Raw genomic sequence first — 25,377 nt, 5'->3', positions numbered from 1 at the left:
TATTTAGAACAATTAATTAAAATGGAATGAAATTTTGCCAAATCGACTTGGGTATGTAATTTAGTCCGAAATTTCTAAACCCTAAACCCTAAACCCAGTGCACGATGTTTATGATTTGCAATTGAACAAAACAAAATGGAAAATAACAAGTTTAAATTTTTTTTAAATAATATTATATTAGATTTGCTTTGATTACAATTATTCTCATTCAATTTGTTTGTGTAAACCCTAAGTTGGTCATATATGTATTTCGTGCTGATACCATCTCATAACTGACAAGTCTTGCATGTAACAGTTTGTTACATGCAAGACTTGCTATGATTTTAATTTTTCATAATTCAATTTTTCAAATCAAATTATGATTTTTCTATCTCGATTGGTTGTGTTGATATGTTATAAACTTATAAGACATATGTCAAAACCCTAAATGTACTGAGATATACACTAAGTCGATGCAATTTGGTCGATAATTCATCAGTTTTAATCGACTATTGTTCAATATAATTAAGTATTGTTAATTGAAATTATAAAGTTTTAATCAATTTGTAATGTTCAATTAGCGTAAACTGTGTTGAATACATATGTCAAAACCCTAAACTTACTAAGATATACACTGAGTCAATATAATTTGGTCGATAATTCATCAGTTTTAATCGATTATATTGTTCAATTAAGTATTGTTAATTCAATTTGTAAAGTTTTAATCAATTTCACAATTTGTAATATTCAATTAGCATAAACTGTGTTGAATTTTGAGTCCCTAAACCCAATATTAGGCACAAATGGATGAACACGAGAATGATTCTAGCGGTGTAAGTGGGTCATTTGGAACATATGCTAATCGATATGTCCAGGTCATTTGGAACATAGGCTAATCGATATGTCTAGGTCATTTAGAACAAAAGTTGATCGATATGGCCATGTCATTTGAAACAAACCTGCTAGAATTTTGGCTTGATCTGGAACGATATGTCTAGGTCGTTTGGAACTGAATGTCCTGATGTGGTGAGATCGTTCAAGATCAAAAATTTGATGCTGCTGGAATTTTGGCTCTAGAACGATCCCATCAGATCGTTTGGGAGTGGCTTGGGCGATGTGGCCAAGTCGTTTGGGACAAAAACTTGGCAAATCCATTTGGTTTTTTGGGACTTTCATATCCAAACAAAATCATATACTACCCTATCAAATCCAAAACAACCAATTTACTATAAAGATCAAACCAAACAAACATATACATACATCCAAACCATCCAAATCAAGCAAACATACATCCATACATCAAATTTCGCCAAAGAATACCATCAAATTTAAGAAAATTGTACCAAAAACTAAATTACAATTCCAACCACATGAACATTAATTAAATAGACTTATTCGATAACATGTACTATTGGTATTTTGGACCTATAATTAGTGTGCTCGTCTTCCAATACTAAACTGGGAATGTTCAATGTCGTAAATTGTGCTTGTCTTGCTTGTAATGCAGTATCCGAACTATCTGCAATTAAGTGTTGAGCTCTACGCCATCTTTGCATCGGTTTTGGAACCGAACAATCATCAACAAGTTCAACATGGACAAAATGACATCCCTGTATGTAAGCGATACCCAACACTTTCTTTACTCTCTCAGGATTTTCTTGGGTTCTCAGTGGCAAGATAAGATGGCAGTACGTACTTCCTAAATGTAGGAGGACGACATTAAATCTCGAAGCAAATAGATATCCAGCAAAGGGCGTGCTCATCCACTTATCAGGGGGTGCCCAACCATATTTATGTGAAATTGTAGGTTTCACATACCTAACCTCACTGTGAGTGTACAATATACAGTATAGGGGGAGGTTGTCATTAAGTTCTTGTAACAACTCATTTCTCATCCACGACCACTCTTCCTGACTTCTTCCCAGTGCAATGCACATTGCTTTATACCCGCAATTGCCATATCACCCAAAGGGTCATCCACTTTAACAATATATTGTACAGTTCTTCTGGAATATCCAAACTGTAATGTTTCGGCCCCCTAAAAGTGCTAATGTCTAACTTTTGAGGTGATTTTTTAGAAGAGTTATTCCGTGGTGTGTTTGTTTTAGGTGGTAAGGTGATTTTTTAGAAGAGTTATTCCGTGGTGTGGTTGTTTTATGTGGTAAAGGTGAATTTTTAGAAAAGTTATTCCGTGGTGTGGTTGTTGTTTTTTGTGGCAAAGGTGGTTTTGGAGAAGACTTCTCTGCAGGTGGGTTTGGAGTAGCGTATTTCGATGGTGTGGGTGTTTTATGAGAATGCTTAGAATTTGGCGTACATTCCGATTGTTGCGACGAGACCCACTCTTCATGCTCACGTTGGGAATGTTCAAAACTAGATGGATCTCGCTTTGAAGAGTTCTCATCCTCAGTTTGAAGCTTTCTCTTACAGCTATCCTTAGGCTGGCCTTTGGTTTTCGCCTCCTCTTGAGGCAGTTCTAGCCATGTACTTTCTGACATGGCAATCTCCATAAGTTTCCTAACTATAACCCTCTGCTCTTCTTCAGAAGCCATTTCATACCTTTTCTGGAACATATCCACCGAAGGTCTACAATCGGGACTAACACCCACATACACATTTGGAGAGGCAGACAAAGTTTTCCAAAAAGGATCAATAGCACTCAAAGATATGGACCGCTCTTGCTTTTGAAGTTCTATAATTTTGTGAGCACATGGCAATCCATGGCTGGTAGGCAAATAACACCCATAAATGAACTCAGAGTCTTTAGCAGGATTCTGGACGCGGGTATTCAGTTCTTCAAAAAGCAAGTCCAAACATTTTATAGAGACCAGGTTTCTGAGTTCACGAAATAACGGAATTTTGTGGCGGTGCTGAGTTAGAATCAGACTCCTCTCAAAAGTACCTCTAATCTCGGACATCTAAATCTCTAAAATAGGGTGAATCAAGTAAAACATACCTAGAAAATCATGTCTATTTGTGTTTCCTAGAACACGTTTCACCTGAGCATGAGACCCTTTGACTCTATTGGTCGTTGTACTCCCAAAGTGAATGTGTTGGTCTGTTTAACAATATACGAATCGATCCTTGTAAGACCACCAAGTCTATCGTAGATAACTGACAAAATTGGAGTACTTAACCCTATAGTGTTTTTCCAAAGTAGCAAATCTACGGTTGAAGATATCCTCAGTCCTTGATTTCACTACAGTGTTCCACGAGAATTGGCCTTTCTCTACAAGTTCTGTGGTTGGAAAAAATCGTGGCATTTTTGAAGGACACACGTAGCAATATGCCATCTACAGAGATGCTTGTGTGCGTCAGGGAACACAATATCAACGGCACGTATGAAGGCCAACTCCCTATCAGACACGATCACAGATGACCTTTCGTCACCCAGCAAGCCGTTAGACTAACGCAAAGCCCACTCATAGTCTATCATTGTTTCAGACCGAAGCAACACTTGACAGACCGTGAAAAACTTTCAGGTTGAAGTCACCCCCACAAACTATACAAAAGGCCACCGATACCTATTGGTTTTGTAGGTGGCGTCTATGATGATAACTTTTGGAAAAGTCCAAGTCAACTTAACTCCCTCTGGATGGGCCCATAACAACCATGTTATCTCATCCGTATTCGTATCCTCTCTCACCTCCTTGAAATAATGGTTTTTTGATAACATCTCATGCAATCTCTGCATTTGCGTGAGACCATTCATATCCAACGTCCTCACATTGTGCCTCACATTATAAACTTGATATATGCTGGATAGGTTTTCAGGATGCCTATTTCTGATGGACTTCAAAACTTCTTTAGGCTTAACTGAATTTTGAGTCATCTCTGACAAGTACTCGAATTGTGGAACGGTCAGCCGAGTTGCAAATGCATGTCCTTCAAGGGTCTTTGCCAGTGGATGGTTGTGAACACCATTAACAACAGCAATTTTCCAACTATCGATAGTGCCGCGTTGGAAAAAACATCTTAACTTAAATGGACAACCACATTTTGCAGTTCCTGTATTTCTCTTATTAGCTTTATCCTCACCCACCTTTTTGTGTGAACGATACACACTCGAACTCTCACAAGTTAAATCCAGCCTTGGTACTATCGGTTGCCCTTAGCATTTTGCGACTTCCCAATTACTACAACCACATTACATAGTTTTCCCCGAGCAGTTGCCCAACCAATTACCTCATTACGTGTATGAAATACCTAAAGATATGAAGAAAACAACAATCAATACACTAATATAATTTCATTTAGAAAATAAAAACAAATAAAATCAATACCTAATATGTACCTCATCTGTAGTAAATATTTCTATTGTATCCATTGAAAACGGTTGAACATCATCCACGTCATTCGAGTTTCCACGGTTCTCGGAACCCAGCAAAGGATCCTGCATGAAGAACAATTGTTAAGTGATGTTTTATACAGATGATTTTTTATACAATTTTATTAGAGTTGTAATTACGTACCCAAATCGATTTGGTGAAATTTCATTTTAATAATTTTTTTCTCATTCGATGTGACTAGGTCATTTGGGACTCACCCAATTCGATGTGGTCATATCGTTTAGAACTGAAGGTAATCGATGTAGCTAGGTCGTTTAGGACTAATATCTATCGATATGGCTGGGTCATTCGTGATGCCCAAATTTGATTTGGTGGGGTCGTTTGGGACTCAGGAAACACAAGCTCACAAACACAAACTCTAGCTAGGTTTATCTTATGTCGTCGACGATTTCTTGGCATCTCCATTGTCTGACTGATTGTATCATCTTCGTCTTCACTTCCCATTGCAACTTCTTCACTTTTAACATTTTCTCTCATTTGGTCATCTTCCATTCCTCTCTCTTCTTCATTTTCTCTCATTTGTTCATTAAATGGTTCATCTTCATGTTCTAAAAATCTCAGGTCTTATATTTTACTGTTTCGAAGTTTAGGACTTAGGGTATAGTTTAGGGATTAGGAATGTGGGAGAAGAAGAGAAAGGCTAAACAGGTTGGCTTCATGTTACCTCGATGTAGTTGGGAGGTGCCCAACACAAATTACAATTTTTAGGTCAATGGCAAATTTGTAATAATTTTTTTTTTTTTTTGGTCCGCCCAACACAAAATGGGAGGTGCCCGCGAGTACCATAGAATAATTATTTTCACTTATTTGGAATGATGTATGTTCCTGATCAAGCCAAGCCAAGTAACCGGTTCTTTGAGTTATTATTTGTAAACAATATTAAGCAAACTACCACTTCCGTTTTGCTGGGATTGGGTTTAGAGTCTTTAGACGTGTACAGCTGGGAATTGAGGAAGAACCCTTGAGAGCAAAAAATCACTCGAATGAGACTATGAGAGCATATTATTGGAATTTACTTTTATCAAAATCATTACATGGGAAATTAACGAAAACCCGCAAAGGCTATACATACAAAGACTAAAAAGAGGCCGCACAATAGAAGTACATCCATCCATCGACTTGAACGGATCGTACAACATGGCTCGCAACAAATAAATAACAAAATTTGATAAACTAATCAAGTTCCTCCAGCAATATTCCCCCCCTTCCCCAAACCACCACCGATCTGACCACTTCCTCTAAAGCTGCTTTTAAAATCTCCACCTCCGCCAAAGTTACCATTTCCAGCACCAGCTCCCGCTCCTGTGCCTCCAGCAGAACCGCCTATGTTTCCTCCATGTCCACCAAAGTTGCCATTTTCACTAAATCCTCCTTTACCATTTCCGCTACCACCAAATCCGAAACCAAAGTTGAAATTACCACTTTTTTCGCCATGGAATCCGCCATTGCCAACTCCTCCACCATTAGCACTACCACTAGTACCACCTCCAGCAGCACCATGACCACCAAAACCACCACCTACATTACTACCACTACCAGTAGAACCACCAGTGACTCCACCATTACTGGAACCACCGCCGCTTACTTTTCCTCCTCCACTACCACTAAAACTGCCTCCACTGCCAAATTTTCCTCCACCACTACCGCTAACACTACCTTGACTGCCACCAGCAACTCCACCACTGGGGACACCAGCTTGAGGGGCACTAACAACTCCAGCTCCACCAGAGGTAGCACCACCTGCGCTGGCACCGCCGCTTACTTTCCCTCCACCACCACTGCTAGACACACCGCCTACACTAGCACCACCACTTACTTTTCCTGCACCACTACCACTCACACTGCCTAGAGGGGCACTAGCAACTCCATTACTACTTCTTGAACCACCACCTGCACTAGCACCACCACTCCTGCTGAAGCTACCTCCACCGTTAAAACTAGAACCACCACCTATACTACCACCACCACTTGCTTTTCCTCCACTACCACTGCTAACACTACCACCACCACTTGTTTTTCCTCCACTACCACTGCTAACACTACCACCACCACTTGCTTTTCCTCCACCACCACCGCTAACACTGCCTAGAGGGGAACTTGCAACTCCAGAACTACCACTAGAACCACCACCTGCACTTGCACCACCACTACCGTTGAAGCTACCTCCACCGTTAAAACTAGAACCATCGCCTATACTACCACCACCACCACTTGCTTTTTCTCCACTACCACCACCACTTGCTTTTCCTCCACTACCACTGCTAACACTACCACCACCACTTGCTTTTCCTCCACCACCGCCGCTAACACTGCTTAGAGGGGCACTTACAACTCCAGAACTACCACTAGAACCACCGCCTGCACTTGCACCACCACTATTTGACGGGCTACCTCCCTTAAAACTAGAACCACCGCCTGTACTACCACCACCCCTTGCTTTTCCTCCACTACCACCGCTAACACTACCACCACCACTTGCTTTTCCTCCACCACCGCCGCTAACACTGCCTAGAGGGGCACTTGCAACTCCATAACTACCACTAGAACCACCGCCTACACTTGCACCACCACTACCGCTGAAGCTACCTCCACTGTTAAAACTCGAACCACCGCCTATACTACCACCACCCCTTGCTTTTCCTCCACTACCACCACCACTTGCTTTTCCTCCACCACCGCCGCTAACACTGCCTAGAGGGGCACTTGCAACTCCAAAACTACCACTAGAACCACCGCCTGCACCTGCACCACCACTACCGCTGAAACTACCTCCACTATTAAAACTCGAACCACCGCCTATACTACCACCACCCCTTGCTTTTTCTCCACTACCACCACCACTTGCTTTTCCTCCACCACCGCCGCTAGCACTGCCTAGAGGGGCACTTGCAACTCCAGATTTACCACTAGAACCACTGCCTGCACCTGCACCACCACTACCACTGAAGCTACCTCCACCATTAAAACTAGAACCATCGCCTATACTACCACCACCACCACCACCACTTGCTTTTCCTCCACTACCACCACCACTTGCTCTTCCTCCACCACCGCCGCTAACACTGCCTAGAGGGGCACTTGCAACTCCAAAACTACCACTAGAACCACCGCCTGCACTTGCACCGCCACTACCGCTGAAGCTACCTCCACCGTTAAAACTAGAACCACCGCCTATACTGCCGCCACCACTTGTTTTTCCTCCACTACCACCGCTAACACTACCACCACCACCACTGCTAACGCTGCCTAGAGGGGCACTTGCAACTCCAGAATTACCACTAGAACCACCGCCTGCACTAGCACCACCACTACCACTGAAGCTACCTCCACCATTAAAACTAGAACCACCACCTATACTACCACCACCACTTGATTTTCCTCCACTACCACCGGTAATACTACCTTGTGGGGCGTCAACGACTCCTCCGCCGGTAGATCCACCACTGCCTCCAACGTTACCAGAAAACCCTTTGCCACCGCTAGCACCACCCCTAAAACTGCCTCCTCCTCCACCGCTAAAGCTACCACTAGAACCACCTCCAAAGTTTCCAGCACCGAATCCTTTACCGCCGCTAACACCACCGAGTCCTCCTCCTCCAGTAGCACCACCTGAACCACTTCCACTTGCTGACCCACTTCCGCTTACTGCCCCACTTCCTTGGCCGCCGCCACCAAAGTGGCCACTACCTTTACCCCCCCAGCTGAAGTCGCCTTTAAATTCTCCTCCACCGGAACCGCCACCGTGACCAAAACCTTGACCGGAGTGATGACCATGCATCACGTGTGGATTAAAGTATGGACCAAAGGTACATTCTGTAATAGCAATCACTCCCAAGAACGAAACCAACATCAAACTACTACTCTTTAAAAACTTACCCATCTTTCTGTTGTAAAGAAAAGAATAAAAAAAACTCGTTATGGCTGTAAGAGATATCTGAAGGAGTATTTATAGTGTAAGTATTTAATGTGTTAAATCCGAGTTGTCAAAATTCCATTAAAATGTGGTCTCTCCTATCTTCATATCCACACAAATCTCCAGTTTTCCGTACTTTGCTATTTGCATGCATGGTCACATGTGGGTCAATTCTCTACCTGATGCTATCTTCAAGGAAAATAGAACGTTTCCAGTTTCCACTTCGCACCACAATTGGGCCGGACCAGATAGATTACAAATACGGGCTTTGTTTGAGCCCATGGGCTGATGTTATAAAACCACTTAAAAAAAATTAGGTTTTGAGTAGAGAGAGAAAAAAGAGGAATGGAGGGAGGAGAAGAAGGGATTGATAGAGTAGAGGACTCAAAAGACTTGCAGCAACAAAGCAAAGCACTTGACAAGCTTACTGACCATGTCGAAGATCGTCAGCTTAATTCCACTAGAGTTCAAGAGGTATACACTTAAAAAACCAATACTTATACTTCATTGTATCTATTAAATTGAGTATTTTAGGAGTGTGTGATTGTTTTATGTGTTGTAATGGTCATGTGTAGGCTATGGCATCAATTTCTGCGTCATCGGAAGCCGATTTGAATGCAATGAGACTCAGGTATGAATGTTACACTTGGGAGTTTGTTTATGCTTCTACATCTACGGTCTGACTATGTTTTGTGTATTGATATAGTTAGATATGAAGTTTCTAAATACCGAGTTATTCACAATATGTAGATGACTTGAGCAGTTTCTCTACTGGGATTTCTTTACTAAAGACTATATGAAGTTCCTCTACTCACAAACGTGCACATATCCCTTCCATAATTGACAAAAAAAAAACTTCTATTATGGCCTGTTGCAAGTACGCGATCACCATAAAAGAAAATGAATAATTGAACAAAAGGAAGAATAAGACGGGGAAAAGGATAAGAAATACAACTTTGATGTAAAAACTAAGATTAATGTACAGAGCGAAACACAACCCCAGAAAAAGGCCCTTATAAATATAGTAGGTTAAAACCTAAACTCTTTTTAAAGCACTCGCATAGGCTCACCTTAGAGAAGGCGCCTTGCCAGTGTGTCACCAAGACATAGCATCACCTTGTCACAGGCAGTCTCCGTAGTTTTCCTAGATTAAACTGTTCCTTGGAGCTCTTAATAGGAAGTGTGGATAGTGACTTCTATGTGACAATAGAATTCTGACACTTTATAAGTTTATAGTTTATTTGTTAGGGGCTTCTTTTTTATTTCACGTTTTTTTATTAGTGAAGGCCGATTATGACAGATGAAACATAGGTAAGGATATCCATAATGTTTGCTCACTTTGTGAGGAGGTGGAGGACGAGGAAGTGGATCAACTATTAGTCCTTTGTCCGGTGGATTTATCTGGGTGAAATTAGAGAGACTCTTGGTAGTGACATCTTCGTGGAAGCTGTCACCAAGATCCAAGTGATTAGCGGAACATCTTCCTAAGGCAATAGTGTGGGGGATATGGTTGGAACGTAAGAAAATAGTGTTTGAGAACAAGGAAAAGAAAGTGCACAAGATATTGGTGGATATCAATGAGCTTTGGTATGATTGGTTGAGTAATGTCACCAATTTTAGGGAATTGATATTCCAAGATCTAATTTTTTAATTGGGATACTCTAGTTCTGTAATTGTTTGTATTGGACATTTGGACCATCTTGTGGGGTTGTGTTTAGCAATTCTTAGCAATCTTGTAATAATTTTATTGGGAATGGAATACTGAATAAAAAAAAAGGACTAAACATGGGATGAAGTGAAGGTCCTACGAAAGGAAATATGTTGAGATGGCCTACACCCCCTTCGCTCTCCCCTTCAATCCTTAGCTAGTCCAACTCCAGGTTAGCTCTCATTCATCTCCTACCATATACCTCATTACCCAGGAACAGAAAGAAGAGGACTCATTGATACAAACTGAATAAGCTCCAATGTTAAACTAGGCCTGTAGTACTGAAGATTGATAAGTGCCAGAGAACATCATATGAGGACTTAAGTATGTCATGACTTCCTGTACATTTGTGTTAGTGCAAAGAAAGTCCAATAGGAATCAATCAAGCAAGCCAGGAGTATTTCTTTCACTGATGAATGCGAGAGAATTGTCATTTGAGGAGTTGTTTACTGTATGACATTCTTAAATAACTTGTTTAGTAGAGCTGTAAGGCTGATCATGCCTATTGTAGTGCGTTTATTCAGAGGGCTATACATTTTAGTAATTTACACTAGTTCGTGATTGTAATTATGCATACTCAAGGAGAGGTGCCGGTAACTGTCAAAATAAGGCATGTTGATTGGATACAAATCATATAAGTTTAAAGTAGAGTTATGAAGGGATCATTAGCGTATTGGTTCCATGACCAGAATGGAATATAAGAGTGGAAGTTTAGATGACACTCTTGAAACTAGTTTAGCTTGTAATCAACTAACAACTATTGAAGACTTCTTGTATGTTGTTAAAGTTCTAAAACTCCAAGAGCAATAGTGAGAATGAATTTTGATGCATTTAGTGAGAGAAAGTATGAAGACTTGCTATGGTTTGAGATGGAAGTTTGAATGGAGATGGTAAGTTTTATATATCTATTACCGTGTAAATGTACTAGGAAGATGATGATTTTGTCCATCACTACATTGTAATGACATTTTTCAGCAAATGACCAAAGAAATGATTATACATTTATGTTTATTTAAACAACTGTTAAAAACTTCACTGCAGAGTTTGCAATGGGCTGTTAATTATATCGAAAGGGCCTTGTTGCATGTACTGCATAACATTCTTGTCAGAGTTCTAATAGGAAGCTTCTATTATTGTAAACCCTTATTATCTTAGATATTCTGAAGTGATACAAGGCCGAAACTAATAAGGCCGTATCCTCTCTCCCTTTTCTCTCCAAACCTTCTCTCCATTAACAACAATACAATTTTACTTGTGTTCCTAGTATTAATTTTATGTCGAGTCCGCCAATACTTGATTTATTTCAAAAAAAAAATCGCTGAGTTTTTTACTGTAATATGCTAGATTACCCACTATTTTCAAGATGTAGAGCCAATTGAATGTACAAAAGTCACAGGTGGGAATACGTACTAGTAGTCAATTTCATTTCCGCTACTATTGCAGAATCACATATCTAAATTGGTTTTCTGCAGGGAGAAAGAATTATCTGCTGTTAAGATCAATGCTGCTGATGTGGATATCATTGCAAATGAGCTAGAGGTTTGTTGTCTTTTTTGCCTTTGTTTTCATCAGCTTCCTAGATTTTGTGGTTAGTTTCTTCTGTAAGGTCAGGTTTTCTATCTCAATATCTAAACAGTTGGGCAAGAAGGTGGCAGAAAGAACACTGCGAGAGCACAAAGGTGATGCTGTTGCTGCTATTCGTCACTTGCTTTGCTAATACAAAGTCGAACTCATCAGAGATTCACATAGCAACAAGCCCATTTACTAGAAAACCTTTGGGCAGAATATTTTTGACTTCAGGGGAATAAATGATTTTGTGTTGCATTGTTTTCATTTTGGCCTTGGAGTCAGTAAATGCGTTGAAAAAGACCATCATATGTGTTATCAGTGTATTGGCAAAGTAAATCTAAGGATCAAGTTATATAAGCCTTGCGAGGTGTCTCCGATCATGGTTAAATTGTAGTTTGTCGTAAATTTTTTGATTATCCACACTTGTTTGAATAAAATAGGGCAGTCTGGTCTAGTTGTATTCCTCTGACAGTATAAGGCTTATCTAGTAACTGTGTTTATCTATGTTAGTTGCAATGGTATGAGGCTACATTTGTTCATTAAATTAAAGCGAATTGCTGATTAGTCTTGGATGACTTCTGTGTACTGTGTCCACCCGTAAGGCTGAAAGCTCATTAGCATATGCGAACAAAACTGCCCTAAGCTACTACTAGGACTGCCATATACTGTAGTTTGTGGCCGGTGTACCTTTGTTATCTTCTTTGGTTAACCTTCTGAATCATATGCTATACAATTTCTTAGACAAGGTATCTCAATGAGTGTCGCATCCCAACTCAGGCTGCCTGGATGTTAATGGGTAAATGGCACAAGTACAGCAAGATGAATACCGTGATATGGTTTGGGATTTGAGATTGGATTAGGTGAGATGCAATGGGTCATCAATGATCCAGCCAAGTCCGGTGGTTTTTAACATAGATAGTTAGATACTATCATACTAGATATGCAATATTTCCTTTGCATGAACCATGAACGAGGAGTCTGACTTTCAATTTGTGCACCGCAACTCCAATGTCGTAGCCTCAGTGATACTGGTTTGCAAACATCTTCTTGTTTGTACTAGGCGGAGAGGTCAAGTATCTCTAAGTGGCTCATTCGCTAGGATGTCGCCAGGATCCTATTCACCCGCATGGCTACATGTCTTCCTCTACTACGGCTGTGCTTGTTTGACTGTTATTTTGAGACGGAACAAGGCAACAAGGAATGGTTTTGGACTTATGGCAAAGAATAAAGGACGTTGGTATTAGTTGTAGGCTAGAAGCTATTACTACGGGCTAAACCAGAGTTCTGACAAGTTTGGGCTGCAAAAAGTTTTCATTGGGTCAGATTGGAAAAAGTCCAAAACAGCTTCGGACCACACATTTGGGCTTTTGTGTTTTTTTTTTAAAATTTGATTAAGACTTTTTTTGTGAAATTGCTGACGTGGAAAAAGAATTTGTTGTCTAGAGCCGTTTCAGTTCTAAGCGCTGAGGACCAAAGCTTTTCTTGTCAGGATTGAGTTGGAAAGTAAAAACCCGGCTTTAATTTAGGTTGGGTTTGGATTGGGACGTCGAAAAGCATAAGCCCAATTATAGGGATGAACAAATCCTTATTACATTATTACTCATATTTTTCGAATGCGCTCTCATGTGAATGTTATGAGTAATCTCTGATGAATTATGATACAACTTCACTTTTGGTGTAAATTTGATAATGTATATGGATAACGAGAGAATTCCTTATTAGTTTTAAACCTAAAAACTACTTCCAATCCAAATGTGTATTTACTAAATATTTGTTGTGATATTGGAGATGACCAAATTATGTGTTGTAATTTAATATACATCACTCCTGATCTTAGTCACACAAACTGCGGTAATTGTATGAAACTCACAAACAACAGTTGGGCGTTTTCTGATGAAAACATCGACAAAATCTGCTCTGAATTTTCCGAAACCACCTCTCGAGTTTCAATACTACAGTCTCTATTTAAAAAGCCGCTCGTGACAACGAAGGAGGCAGTTTATAAGTTTTTGATCATTTGTTTTAATTTCTAATTCACGATTTTGTAATATGTTATTGAGTTAATTTTATGATCTTCATGTCTTCTTAATATGTTACAAAGATCCTTTTTTATATAATTTTTGCGTCTCTTTAATTATCAGTATGTTTATTTGTATATTTAATTGATAAAGTTTATATATAATTGTAAGATAACTATAGGTGTGTCTTGTGTAATTGTGCATCTGAGGGGATTACCTGGTTGTGCCGAGCTCTTTTAAAAACTTGTGTTAACTAATATTACCCTCCTAAATGAGCCAATTAGAATTTCCCCCACGATAGGAAATTAGGGTCTCCCCCAATACACACAACTGTAAGTCAACATACAAGTAAAAACTTTAGCGGCAGGGGGTAAAAACTTCTTTAACACGAAACTTTACCAGCTAAGCAAACACTGCCATACCTATCTCAAATTGATGCCAGAAAGTTAAGAAAATGTTAACTATCTAACTTGTTGGCTTTTTAAATGGGTTGCGTTTATAGAGCTCACATATTAGTTACAAGGAAACTCAGACAAGAAAGACGGAACATCTCTTTCCTCTTTCTTCCTGTTTTAAAACAGGGACCGAGACGTGAACCAGGTTTAAGCTCATAGCCGCGTCAATGCAACGTCATTCAACAATTCACTCCCACAAACTCCATCATCACAACAACTATTGCAAACAAAGAAGCAATCCAGATCTCTGTGGCGGATGCTGAGTACTTTACCACAGCTCTTACTGCACAAATAATTGGAAACTACCACCTACTAATAGTAGGCATATAGAAAAGCAATGAGTACTGAGTAGTTGATCTCCGAATCTCTATACTGAGGAACCAAAACAGAATTAGCTGGACCGATTCATGCGGAAGCAATCACAGTTGCTGATAATTCTGAAATCTCTCCACATGTGATATGCGAACTCATTTCTGAAGTTATTTCTAGAGTTGTAAAGGATCAAACAACCGAAACCAAGATGTGCACTTGGAATATGCCTTCCAGAGCCAGCTATTCAACTCTCTACGGCACCATTAGTGTGATATCCCCCTGGGAAGATCGGGTTGCCTGGAATTGAATGACACATTTTCTCTGCAAATCTTTAAATCTTTCTAGCAGTTCCTGGAATGTTGGTCGGCACTGCGGCTCACTGAAAATCATAAGAAAAAAAAAAAAAACATATTATAATAATAATAGTAATGTTGATACAAGAAAATCATTATCTAGACTGTACTGCCAGAGCAAAACTATGCTATTTTTCTTTCTCTTTTGTCTTGAACTAATTGAGTCAGATTGAGCTGAGCTGTATCCATAAATACACTACAAAGATTTGTCTCAGGATCCAGTACAGATCTGACCTAGCAGTCCCTGTTCCAAATGATCTGTAACAAACGTTTTGGCCTCATATGGAAATATGAACCAATTGCATGATATCTTAAATTAGATGTTCCGTTGATGGAATATGTACAGTGGAGTTCTCAGTGTTATACATGGTCATATACAAGGACATTACTGTGCTACTGAGTTTTGGACAACAAAGGAATGCAGTATATCAATGCAACACGGACATTTTTTATGTCCCATTCTTTTATTTCAAATCCCATTTCATTCATTGGTGAAATCAGAAGAAATTCAGTTTAATAAAACCAATTCTAATGATATCGTGGACAAAAAATACATAAACATACAGTAGATAGAGGCGTAAAGCTTCATAGCTATTTGGTGCATGTAATAGTTTAATCAAATTTGCTCTGACGAACTGTCATTTTGTTGTGGAGAGCAACCCACACATTGTTCCTGCCTATATTCAATCATACGGAAAACTACCAAGGCCCTCATTAACAATGTAACAGCAAATCAGTGGCATCTGGAAGCTAGATATAAACTTAAGTGAGAAAATGTATGTGTCGAAAGAATGCAACAAATTAAGCACCTGTGCCAGCAGCTCTCGATTATCGACACCCACAATGGGTCCAAGTCTTTCGGGATCTCAAGCCGGTGATTCATAAATCCTACAGCTCCCATCACCTACATAACATACCACGAAAGGTTGAAATCTATGTTTTGATGGAACTCTATAGTTTATGCAGTGCAGGAGTTATATTCTAAAATTCTTTGGAACAAGCATCAAGAAATTAGAAGTAGATATATGGGGGGTCAGACGAAAGATAAAGCTGATGTATCAGAGAAAATCTTTTCTAGTTCTTGCAAAGAAAGGGATCTCTTTCCTTGATTTTGTTATTGACAGGCTTCTATAAAGCATTCTAACTTCTTCGTAGTTCATACCAAAAAGTGTCATTCATGCAATCATACTCAATTAGTGCACTGGAACTTGTCATGAAAGTACCCGATGACATTTCAGAAGCAAGTGGGTTAGTGACATGATAATTAAATTCCACCATAACTTGATGTTTGTACTTTTGTCGACCAAAATAAGAACAAGGAGAGAGCTCAACAACCTACAACATAAAAGTCATTGGTGGTTTACGCATATTTAGTTATTGAGTTCATCTTCTTAGCAACTTAATTAGCATGAGCTTAAATAAAAAATTGAATGAAAAAGAGTATCATGTTGATGAGCCAATGCTTGGGTAAGGCTTAAACAATATTTATGTATAAACCATTTTTTGTCATGTTTTACATGATACCCTATTATGCCACAAACTTCACTGTCAAAATAAGTTCAAATCTACAACTGTATTAGTGTATTATGTTCACAAATCTATGGTTTTATACATTAGTTATGAATTAATCGTGTGGGTGGATATGATTCCCCACTTTTTGAGTGGTAAGCAAATTGATTTCCTGGCACTTCACCTGCTTATAAGGTAAATTGAACCGACATTGTGATAGTACTTGTAATGCACTCACATCAGTTCAACTGACTAGTAGTTCAGTGACAATAAGTGCCGTTATCAGAAAATAATACCTGCATTGAGTTGTGATTTTCCCAAGGGATCTTCTCAGTGACAAGTTCCCACAATATTACACCATAGCTATACACATCGGACCTAAATTTTTCCACATCTCAACAAGAAAAACAACAACTTTTAACTAAAGAATATTAGAACTATAAGTAATGAAATAAAAAATAATCAATTGCCGCTTAAAGATTTCGACTTACTTCTCATCTGCAGGCTCATTACGAAGAACTTCTGGAGCCATCCATTGTGGCTAAAAACAGGAAAATATTGTCCTTGAGTTAATTACTTTCTTTAAACAGATCGACCCAAAACAAATGACAACAAGAGTAATAGCAACCTAAAAAGTAAAAATAACTCATGGAAATGTTATGTTATATACCGTTCCTTTCCCATTCTTCGTCAGGTACATTTCATGTTTCAGACGCGAGAGACCAAAGTCGCCAACCTGATAAAAGGAAATAAGGACGACAAGTGATTTTTGTTTTCTACATAGAAACAGATTTACAGAAATATAGCTGAGAGAAAACAAGGGAAAGAAATTGCTTGAGAATATATATATGATTCTACCTTCACAGTCCAGTTTTTATCAACTAGCAAGTTTGACGACTTTAAATCGCGATGGATGACAGGTGGTTTGCAACGATGAAGATAATTCATGCCCCGCGCCTACAGAAAGGTTAGACAAGAGTATGATAAATAAGCAGTGATGATATATAAAACTGGACCCGATGTAGGAAACTTGCTTCTTTTCAAGTACTTATGTCATTGATCTTTATCAGATTTGATTAGACAGCAGAGCCCATAGCAAAATATTTTATCAAGTTACATGAAATGGTATATATAGAAATATTGCATATACCAAATGCATTACATAGTTTTATATTTTCCAATCTGATGAAATGATGAGAACTACCAATACTTACAATATCCAAAGCCATGTGAACTCGTCAGCCTCCAGTCTAATCTAGAAGTGTTTCTTGAAGCAACTGAAACAAACTTCCACTGCATCCAGATGAGCATAATCCTGATAAGCAAGACTTAGAAATGGACTATGCTAGACAATTCCACAGCAGCAGGAAATGTAGTACTAGGAAATTAAAGTGAACACTAACTAAGGTGATCCATCCCAATATTGATGGTTTTCAAAAGGAAAAGTAGAGAGTAAACCGTGGAAGGAACTCTGTGACAATGCAAAGACGCTCCAGTGAAGTCACTGCTCCCATAAAGAGTAGAACATTTGGATGCCGGAGCTTCTTCATAAGCAATACCTTCATACATAGGAACTAATATTTAGACCAGACAACCATGTTATATGTAGTCACAGACACTACAAATGTTAATTCAACAACAATGTCTGCCAGGTTATGGTATCGGTCAAAAGGGAAAACAAATTCCATTAAAGAGTATCTAGTTTAAAGAAGTACCAAACCGGATAAGGTCCTTGGCAATATATACACAACATTCCGCCCTGGTATTGCACTCTATTTGAGTCTTTTCACATGCTTTAAGTACAAATTTAAACCTTTCACTCTCATCTACTCTGGAGAACTGAGCACAAATTGCAGAAGAAAAGATCCAAAGACAGCAATAGGAAATTAATACTCGGCATAGGAATACTCTTGTAATGTAATGCAATTCGAGTGTAATTAGGTAATGGGATAATTGTTAGAAATTGATAAGAAAATAACCCCATCATATATATATGTCTTCTTAATGCAGACCGTATATCTTACTAAGTGTAAATCTAAACCAAAAGATTCAATACACAACTAAAGTAAGAACATCAGCACAAGAACCAGAAAATTACTTGAGAAAACAATACTGAGTATGCTGTGAAAACTTACCTCTTTTCTGAAAGAAAGAAGCAGGTCGTCAGAATATTCTTGCTTGGAAAATACCTTAATCGCAACATCCTGCAGCAAAGTAGAAATATTTTACTTCATACATAGTAATGAGGTATACAGCATTTTAGTACACTTCCTTTGTTTTAAGTTAAGAAAATGTGCAACTGGAGCTGAACTAGAGAAGGACAAGGTGGACTAGAAGAACAAGAAAAGAAAAACGCTGATCACAAATTCACAATGATGAGCTCCAAGAAAAATGCATGCATTAATAGGCACTTTGTCCATTGTCTAGCATAATCTTGGAGCAACAAAATATGGCAGTGCACCCTTTGTAAGGATGCTATTCCAGAATGGGGATCAAAAGTCACAAATAATATATGTCCCAGCCTCTGCACAGCTTATATTGCCATGTTTAATATCTTCTATTTAGTTTTCATAATTATAAATAAGAGCATGTTTCAAGAAACAACTTTTTTGTTGATTTAGGAGTTTGTAAAAGATTGAAAGTTATAGTTTTAGGGTATCTATCAAGAACCGTAGTTGTTTTTCACACTTTAGATTACTTTTTAATAAAATTCTTCCTTCTTGACTATATACATTTTTTTTTATATACATATGATTTTTATTGGCAAAATATGTTATACTAAAATCTAAATCAAAATTAGTAGGATGAGAAATTGAGGTATCCTACAATTACAACGAAAACAGAAAGAAGAGAAAAACTAAAAACTAAGGCGGATAACGAGATAATGATAGGCCCAACCTGAGAGTTTAAATATTTCTATGTTTGTTTTTTTTTATTTAGTTTCACATTTTGTTTTCTGTAGCCCAAGAATTCCAATTTACAGATGAGAGCATGTAATAAGAACACCACTCAGTAGCTAAATTATGTGTTTATGAAAGACTTTAAATTATATTTTTAGGTTTTCTATCAGGAACCATAGTTGAGTTCTCCTCAATTTAATTTGTATCGAATGCTTCCACAAGCTTCCACAAACTTAGTTTTACATGAGGTACCACGTTTGTCAATCTGGATATTAGAAAGCTAAGAGAAAATTATTGATAGAGGTTAGTAATGTAGACTTAACACTGGCGGATGCAACAGTTTAGCAAAATCCACACTTTAATTAAAAACAAATCAAAGAAAACCTAAATGTCTCTCTTTATTTCTTCTCAAAAATTTATAAACATCAACTACTGAAAAACCCTAATTACAAGCCCTTATCTATACTAGCTGACAACAAAGCAAGACACTGGTTGCTACTAATTAAAACGACCAACTTAGAGCATCTTTAGGAGAGAAACCAAGAAAACACCAAATATCCAAATATTTGAACCAAACCAAATACCAAACCAAAAAAACACCAACCAACTTCAGTAGCAATATCAAATAGTTGACATCAAATGACACGACTTTGGATAAACCGCACCGTATAGCCTACGCAGCTTTCGCAAAACCGCACCACAGAAGCCTACCTTAGAAGCCTAAGTCCATGCGGTTTTCCAGAAACCATGCGATCGCACATCAACTTTCTTCTTTATTCTCTTTTCAAATCTCTCGCGCGGTTTTCGCAAAACCGCATATGATTGAAGCCCACACTCTAGCTCCGCGGTGTTCAAAAAACCGCGCGGTGAAATTTGATACAGCACCAAAACAAACACCAAATTTTGGCCGATTTGGTGTTTGCTTTGGTGTTTTTTTGTGTTTTCATCAACATGTAATTCTCCTGAAGATTTAAAAACACCAAATTATTGAAAATTTGGTGTTTGATGCTAGGATAGTGTCTCACCTAATGACGCTCTTATATAGGGTTCTCCTAATGCATGCAACCCAGAGGCTTGACTTGACTATGACCTGACTTATGTCCACATCAGCTAGTAAAATTTTGGTAGGTTCCAAGATGATATAAGATGAGCTGCACAGAGTATTCGTGGCGTAACCAGAGAAAAACAGCACAAGTCATAAATGGCAGGTGGAAGACCAAAACTGACATGAATGAAGAAAGTATAGAAAAGACACGTGCCTTAACCTATGTTCCATGGATCTGGAAAAAACACATCCTCAACATGACATGGACAAAACGTTCAGGTTTGGGATGGGAGAGGATGATACAATCACAGTGTATAATGAATGCCACAGGCTACTCGTTATGAGAAAGAAAGGCAACATACCGATCCATACCAAAGACCATGATAAACAGTGCCACAAGAACCTGCAAAAATGGTGAAAATCTCATAATGAAATCTCAAAGGAGTGATTTGGCACAAAATTTATTGGAAGAGAAGTAATTTTACATAACAGTAAAAAAGATACAAAGAGAATGGAGTTAAGTAACATGGACAACTCAGATTCTCAAAAAACATCCATGTCCAATACGTATCCGTGTCGGACACACAAGCACATCATGCATACAATTTTGAACTAAAATCCTACAAGATTAAAAACTCAATCTATTAACATTGTCATAACCCCATGATATCTCACTTGTGTAATAATTTTATTTGAGGCGCTTTGTAACGTCTTGATCCCAAGAAATAGTTGTGTAACAAAAGAATAGTAATAATATTGATTTTTACATAGTTGTGTCCTGTCTTACTTTATATACGTTGCTGTTTCTGACACTCCTTATCGGTGCCCAGATACTAACAAGTGTGTCCATGTGAATGTAACTTAGCTTTATAGTATACAACAGATGGGAAATATGCCAGACTTTTACATATCAAATGTATATAATCTATTTGTTTTCTCATTTTTCTTTTAATTTTCGCTTTAGTAATGCAAGTAACAATTCTTTGAAAGTCCTTTTTCCTTCATGATGTTCACAATCCAAAAGGGGTGAACCAATAAACAATATAACTTTACTTCTAGAGTTCTAGTGAAGACCACATTGTAACCTTTTCTAGCAAGAATATAACAGGTAACGTATTGAAATATTCAGGTAGAGATATATAGATTAATCCCACATCGGGGGTATAAAGCCTTGCAAATTACTGTATAAGTTTCTGGGACCGCTCCATTTATAGCCAAACTATTTCGAGATGGAAGCTCTGAAGGTTAAGAACTTAAAATCAAGTGGCTATGTTGGAGTGGCACATAGAAGGCACATAGAAAAGTTTAGCAAGATTATTACCTTGCCCTATCTGCTCTCCAATTAGCAAGTCTTCCCACAGAATTTCACAGTCCAAGCAATCATTTTCCATATCCATTTTATAAACAACACAGCTACTGGTACTCCCACTACTGCTCACACTACTTGTGCTGTTAACATTAAATGACGAAGACCAGGATCCAGAGGCATCATTGTTTCCCACACGGTTATATTCTCCCACCGGCATTCCCGTCTTTGCATTAGATTCAAAATTGGTCTCATGACTAAAATCATCTACTTGATCATGATTCAAAGCGGGCCACTCGCGATGGGCATTCTTTGCATCTGCCACATCCTGTTCATTGCCTTTCCAAGGCCACAATTTACCCTTTTTACCTATCCATGCCTCTGCCTTTGAAGTTATGATCTTGTGGATTCCAGTCTTTCCCTCGCCTCTGTCATTTAATTCTCTGAACGGATTCCAAGAGGATTTCTCCTCAGAGGTACAATGAGAAGATACAGCAAATGGAGAAGGTGAACCATCTCCTCTAGGTGTGCTAGCTCCACTTGATGCTGCGTCCTCCCTGTGGTCAGATAGAATGGCATCTGAGAAGCCTTGATCTGAATACTGGCTACCTCCGCTCCCACCTTCATGTTCCACCGTATTCTCACCACTCCGCATAGTTGCTCGCACTTTGTTGGACACTTTAGAAGCCTGTTTTATGATTCTAACAATAAATGGAGGCTATGTTTGAACAAATCAAGAAATTAAGACTACTCACCAAATTTGATATAGAAGCAATGGCATTTTGGAGAGGCTGTTGAGAATCAAGACCAAGTTTTGTGGGACTGCTTCTAGTCTGACTAATGCTGGAAGTGACCAATGGCCTAGTACTAGATAATTGAGCTTGGAACGATCGTGAATCACTAGATACACAAATAATCCCAACCAAACTACCACTATCGTCATAGAATGGGGTGTTGGTTGCCATAGCTAGAAACCGCTCTCCTATCTTATTCTTAACTGGAATCTGTCCAGTCCAGCTCTCTCCCATTGTTGTTCGATGAACTATACTATTTGCTGCATCAAAGTCACAGGGATCTGTAAGGAGCTCAACGGCATCATGATCAAGTGCTTCCGATGAGGAATAACCATACAGGAGTTCAGCCATTCGATTCCTGTAAAATAGAAAGTAAGACGTTACGTATCCTCTCACGGTTTTTGTAAGACGACGAAAGTACCAAGTCAAATAGAAAAATATATCTTGTGTCAAGATTCAATTGCCATTTAACACACTTTTGTTTTCTTGGTCAATCTAACCAGCAGAAAAGTTCAGCTCATCTCAAATATTGTGAATGCAGACAATCACATGAAATAGGTATTCCTCATAGCTTCTCAAAATCTTAGTTAATCTTAAAATATCAATGAAGGATTAAGCCGTGCATTCAATGCTGAATTCAAACAGCAAACTCATAATTTCTTATCTACTTAATATTTTTCACTTTGAAAACTTAGTAACTAAAACATCATTGCAAATGCAACAAAATACCCACAGCTCGAATTCACCAAACTCATAAAACAACTTTTCTAAACAGAAGAAGTATATGAACAATAAACTTCATTAACAGAAACTCGATTTCGATACTTCACCTGTAAATTGTTCTTCCCAAATGTCAAACTCAAACACCTTTAATCTAAAAACTAAGGCAAATCCCAAATTCCCCACAAACCTAACTCACCAAATTCATAAAAACAATACACCTCTATCAAAAACAAAACAATAAAATGAACTACATTCCAGTGACTCACCAGTAAATAATCTTCCCCTTGAGATCAAATATATGAACAGACTGACCCATACACTGCAATATATTCAAGTACTGTTCATGAGTAAAATTCACATTACCAAGACCACCACCTCCTCCATTTCCTCCTCTTCTTGGACTCAAAGCAGGCTCATGATTTTTGCTCTCCCTCTTTAATGGAGATGAATTTCTAAATGAAGCTGAACCTTGTTTCCAAGAAGCAGTTGGTCCATCAAATCCCACCACCCCACCTATTTTTTTCAAAGAAGAAGCCAACCTTGGTCTTTGTGGTGATACAGAATGAGACCTATGATGCTGTTTTTGCTGTCCATGTTCACTGCTAAGTTTTAGCTGTGACATTTCTTCTTTGAGACTTGCATGCCCAGTTTCTAAGTCATGGATCTTTTTCAATAACTCCTCTGTTGGTGAGGCGTTCATGTTTTTGCATGAATTGAAAACCCAATGAAGGTTTTTGTCTGAAACTTAATGAACTATGATGGCCGACCTTGTATATATGTTGTTTGTGAACTTCACAAATGTTTTATGATATTAATTTTTGTTATTTCTTTGTTTCTTATCATTCATGGTCCCTGTTTTATGGTGATTTAAAGTGTATCAGTTGTCTTCTTTATCTAAAAAAATATTGACAGTAGTTCATCTCATCTTGCAAGTTGACAGTAGGAGTTACCAATTGCAGTTTAATAATATTAGATTGGGACCAATCAGTGAAAGACTAGTTTTGTATACAAGTGGGCGGGCTGGCTGGCTAGGCCTTTTTTTCTTTAATTTTTTTGGGACTTGTAATAATAACATTCCTTTTTTGGTAAATACAGTTTAGTGGCACCACTATTTACTTTATTTAGATTTGTTGGTGTGTGTGCTTGGGGAGGGTAAGTTATTGAGTTCGTCTACTCCGAGGATATCCTCACAGGGACGACATCCGATACCATTGGATTTTGGATCCAACGGTCCGAAAATCAAAAACAAATTCATATTCTCTCTCTTTCTTTTTGTTTTTGATTTTCGGACCGTTGGATCTCGGATCTAGAGATCCAACGGTATTGGCACACTCATCCCTATAGGGATATCCTCGGGTAGCCCAAATCTAAGTTATTTGGTGGAAGTTTTTAACTCGGTGTAAATTGTGAAGAGACGATGAAATTTCATAAAAAAAACATTTCTAATTTTTTTTGTGAAATTCAAGAAAAATCAAATTAATTAAAACAATTATAGTTTATTGCTGAGTTCTATAACTTAAATTCTAATGTATCTGGACGAAGGGAATGCACCAAGTAACTCATCTAACAAGACCTTCCATCCAGACTTGAAGTGCACAATAACCACTAACATGTTGGCAAGCAATCGAATTGTCTTTGGCTTCCAATTCAGATATGCAATTTCATAATTCTTCGAGTTTTTTTTTTAAAGCTTGGGGTTAGATAAATCTTTGAGTTGATTTGACAAAATAAATTGGATTTGGCGTTTTTTGTCTTTAAGGCCCAAAGTGGGGGGTCAATAATCTAACTACTTTAAAGAGTTTGGTTCGGTGAATAGTGCCTTTTTCCGGTTATACCCCTGAACAAATTTTGTTATTACAATTATTATTAAAAAGTAAATTCGTAATAAGATATATTATGAAAGGGTAAGACCGGTATTTGACCGGTAAAATTTAGACGTTTCTCTCTCATTTTAGCACATTATCCTCAGTTTTGCAAATATTTACAATATTACCACTTCCTAAAAAACTGACACGTGGACTCCTCTTTTTAGAATTGAGACATTAGCCTCTTTTTTTGCAAACAATTACGGAACTGCCACTGCCCAAAAACTGCCCGTTCACGTGGCGTAGCCACGTGTCAGGAAGCTAGTATAAATAAGAAAGCCCACTTTTTGATAATATTAATGGGGCGAAAAAACGAATTAAATAATCTTCAACCAAAGCTCGACAAAACCGTAGTAACAAAGTTCGGATTCGGTGTTAATTCGGCAACGCTTCAATTCGGGTAATTCGGAATTTCGGATCAATACGGAAGTAAATTGGGAGAATTTTGTTTAAGAAAAAAAAAAGAGTTATAAAAAGTGTGTATAAACATCACAAAATGTGTTATAAACATGGTAAATATTAATTATATTGTTAGTGAAGTTAATTCGCAACTAAATTCGGCACACTCCTAATTTGCGTATT

At 38.2% G+C, this 25,377-nt stretch overlaps 3 protein-coding genes across 9 annotated transcripts; 1 reads left to right on the top strand and 2 right to left on the bottom strand.

Annotated features, from left to right (window-relative positions):
- The first annotated feature begins 8,525 nt into the window (after positions 1-8,525).
- Positions 8,526-12,019, top strand: LOC147516924 (DNA-binding enhancer protein-like protein). The gene is made up of 4 exons (XM_086589406.1): positions 8,526-8,712; positions 8,814-8,869; positions 11,419-11,485; positions 11,583-12,019. Exons 1-4 carry the CDS (start codon positions 8,584-8,586, stop codon positions 11,661-11,663), a joined length of 333 nt encoding a protein of 110 aa, XP_086445532.1. The 5' UTR covers positions 8,526-8,583; the 3' UTR covers positions 11,664-12,019.
- A 1,877-nt stretch (positions 12,020-13,896) lies between these two features.
- Positions 13,897-23,787, bottom strand: LOC147516922 (uncharacterized). Of its 7 annotated transcripts, none has more exons than XM_086589401.1 (13): positions 23,197-23,787; positions 22,169-22,565; positions 21,429-22,101; positions 20,470-20,510; positions 18,298-18,366; positions 17,621-17,721; positions 17,377-17,455; positions 17,021-17,119; positions 16,833-16,898; positions 16,654-16,703; positions 16,459-16,540; positions 15,463-15,557; positions 13,897-14,679 (listed from the first exon to the last, which is right to left on the bottom strand). In XM_086589401.1, the coding sequence occupies exons 1-7, from the start codon at positions 23,628-23,630 to the stop codon at positions 17,413-17,415; spliced, it is 1,758 nt and encodes a 585-aa protein (XP_086445527.1). In that variant the 5' UTR covers positions 23,631-23,787; the 3' UTR covers positions 13,897-14,679; positions 15,463-15,557; positions 16,459-16,540; positions 16,654-16,703; positions 16,833-16,898; positions 17,021-17,119; positions 17,377-17,412. The 7 variants fall into 7 exon arrangements, with proteins under 7 accessions (XP_086445527.1, XP_086445528.1, XP_086445526.1 ...); XM_086589402.1 differs by having other exon boundaries at positions 16,459-16,576; positions 23,197-23,777; XM_086589400.1 differs by having other exon boundaries at positions 16,459-16,576; positions 17,377-17,477; positions 23,197-23,770.
- Positions 14,553-16,694, bottom strand: LOC147516923 (serine/threonine-protein kinase EDR1-like). Its single transcript, XM_086593419.1, has 4 exons — positions 16,654-16,694; positions 16,459-16,540; positions 15,463-15,557; positions 14,553-14,679 (listed from the first exon to the last, which is right to left on the bottom strand). The coding sequence occupies exons 1-4, from the start codon at positions 16,692-16,694 to the stop codon at positions 14,553-14,555; spliced, it is 345 nt and encodes a 114-aa protein (XP_086449545.1).
- Positions 23,788-25,377: the final 1,590 nt, after the last annotated feature.

Source organism: Coptis chinensis, chromosome 2 (assembly GCF_015680905.1).
Source record: "Coptis chinensis isolate HL-2020 chromosome 2, ASM1568090v1, whole genome shotgun sequence".
In the NCBI taxonomy this organism is placed as follows: domain Eukaryota; kingdom Viridiplantae; phylum Streptophyta; class Magnoliopsida; order Ranunculales; family Ranunculaceae; genus Coptis; species Coptis chinensis.
Note: the sequence above shows the minus strand (reverse complement) of the source record. Positions and strands in the feature narration are given on the sequence as shown.

What these genes read in the sequence shown, in the direction of transcription:
- LOC147516923 (XM_086593419.1), bottom strand. Translation starts at nt 16,694, where the DNA reads ATGGCTCCAGAAGTTCTTCGTAATGAGCCTGCAGATGAGAA. An exon ending in AATGAGCCTGCAGATGAGAA is followed by an intron (nt 16,541 to 16,653) that starts GTAAGTCGAAAT and finishes GGAAAAATTTAG; the next exon opens with GTCCGATGTGTATAGCTATG. An exon ending in AAAATCACAACTCAATGCAG is followed by an intron (nt 15,558 to 16,458) that starts GTATTATTTTCT and finishes TATGTTATGTAG; the next exon opens with GTGATGGGAGCTGTAGGATT.
- LOC147516922 (XM_086589400.1), bottom strand. Translation starts at nt 23,630, where the DNA reads ATGAACGCCTCACCAACAGAGGAGTTATTGAAAAAGATCCATGACTTA. An exon ending in ATGGTCTTTGGTATGGATCG is followed by an intron (nt 18,367 to 20,469) that starts GTATGTTGCCTT and finishes ACTTTGCTGCAG; the next exon opens with GATGTTGCGATTAAGGTATT. An exon ending in GTCACAGAGTTCCTTCCACG is followed by an intron (nt 17,478 to 17,620) that starts GTTTACTCTCTA and finishes CTTGCTTATCAG; the next exon opens with GATTATGCTCATCTGGATGC.
- LOC147516924 (XM_086589406.1), top strand. Translation starts at nt 8,584, where the DNA reads ATGGAGGGAGGAGAAGAAGGGATTGATAGAGTAGAGGACTCAAAAGAC. An exon ending in TTGAATGCAATGAGACTCAG is followed by an intron (nt 8,870 to 11,418) that starts GTATGAATGTTA and finishes GGTTTTCTGCAG; the next exon opens with GGAGAAAGAATTATCTGCTG. An exon ending in TCATTGCAAATGAGCTAGAG is followed by an intron (nt 11,486 to 11,582) that starts GTTTGTTGTCTT and finishes ATATCTAAACAG; the next exon opens with TTGGGCAAGAAGGTGGCAGA.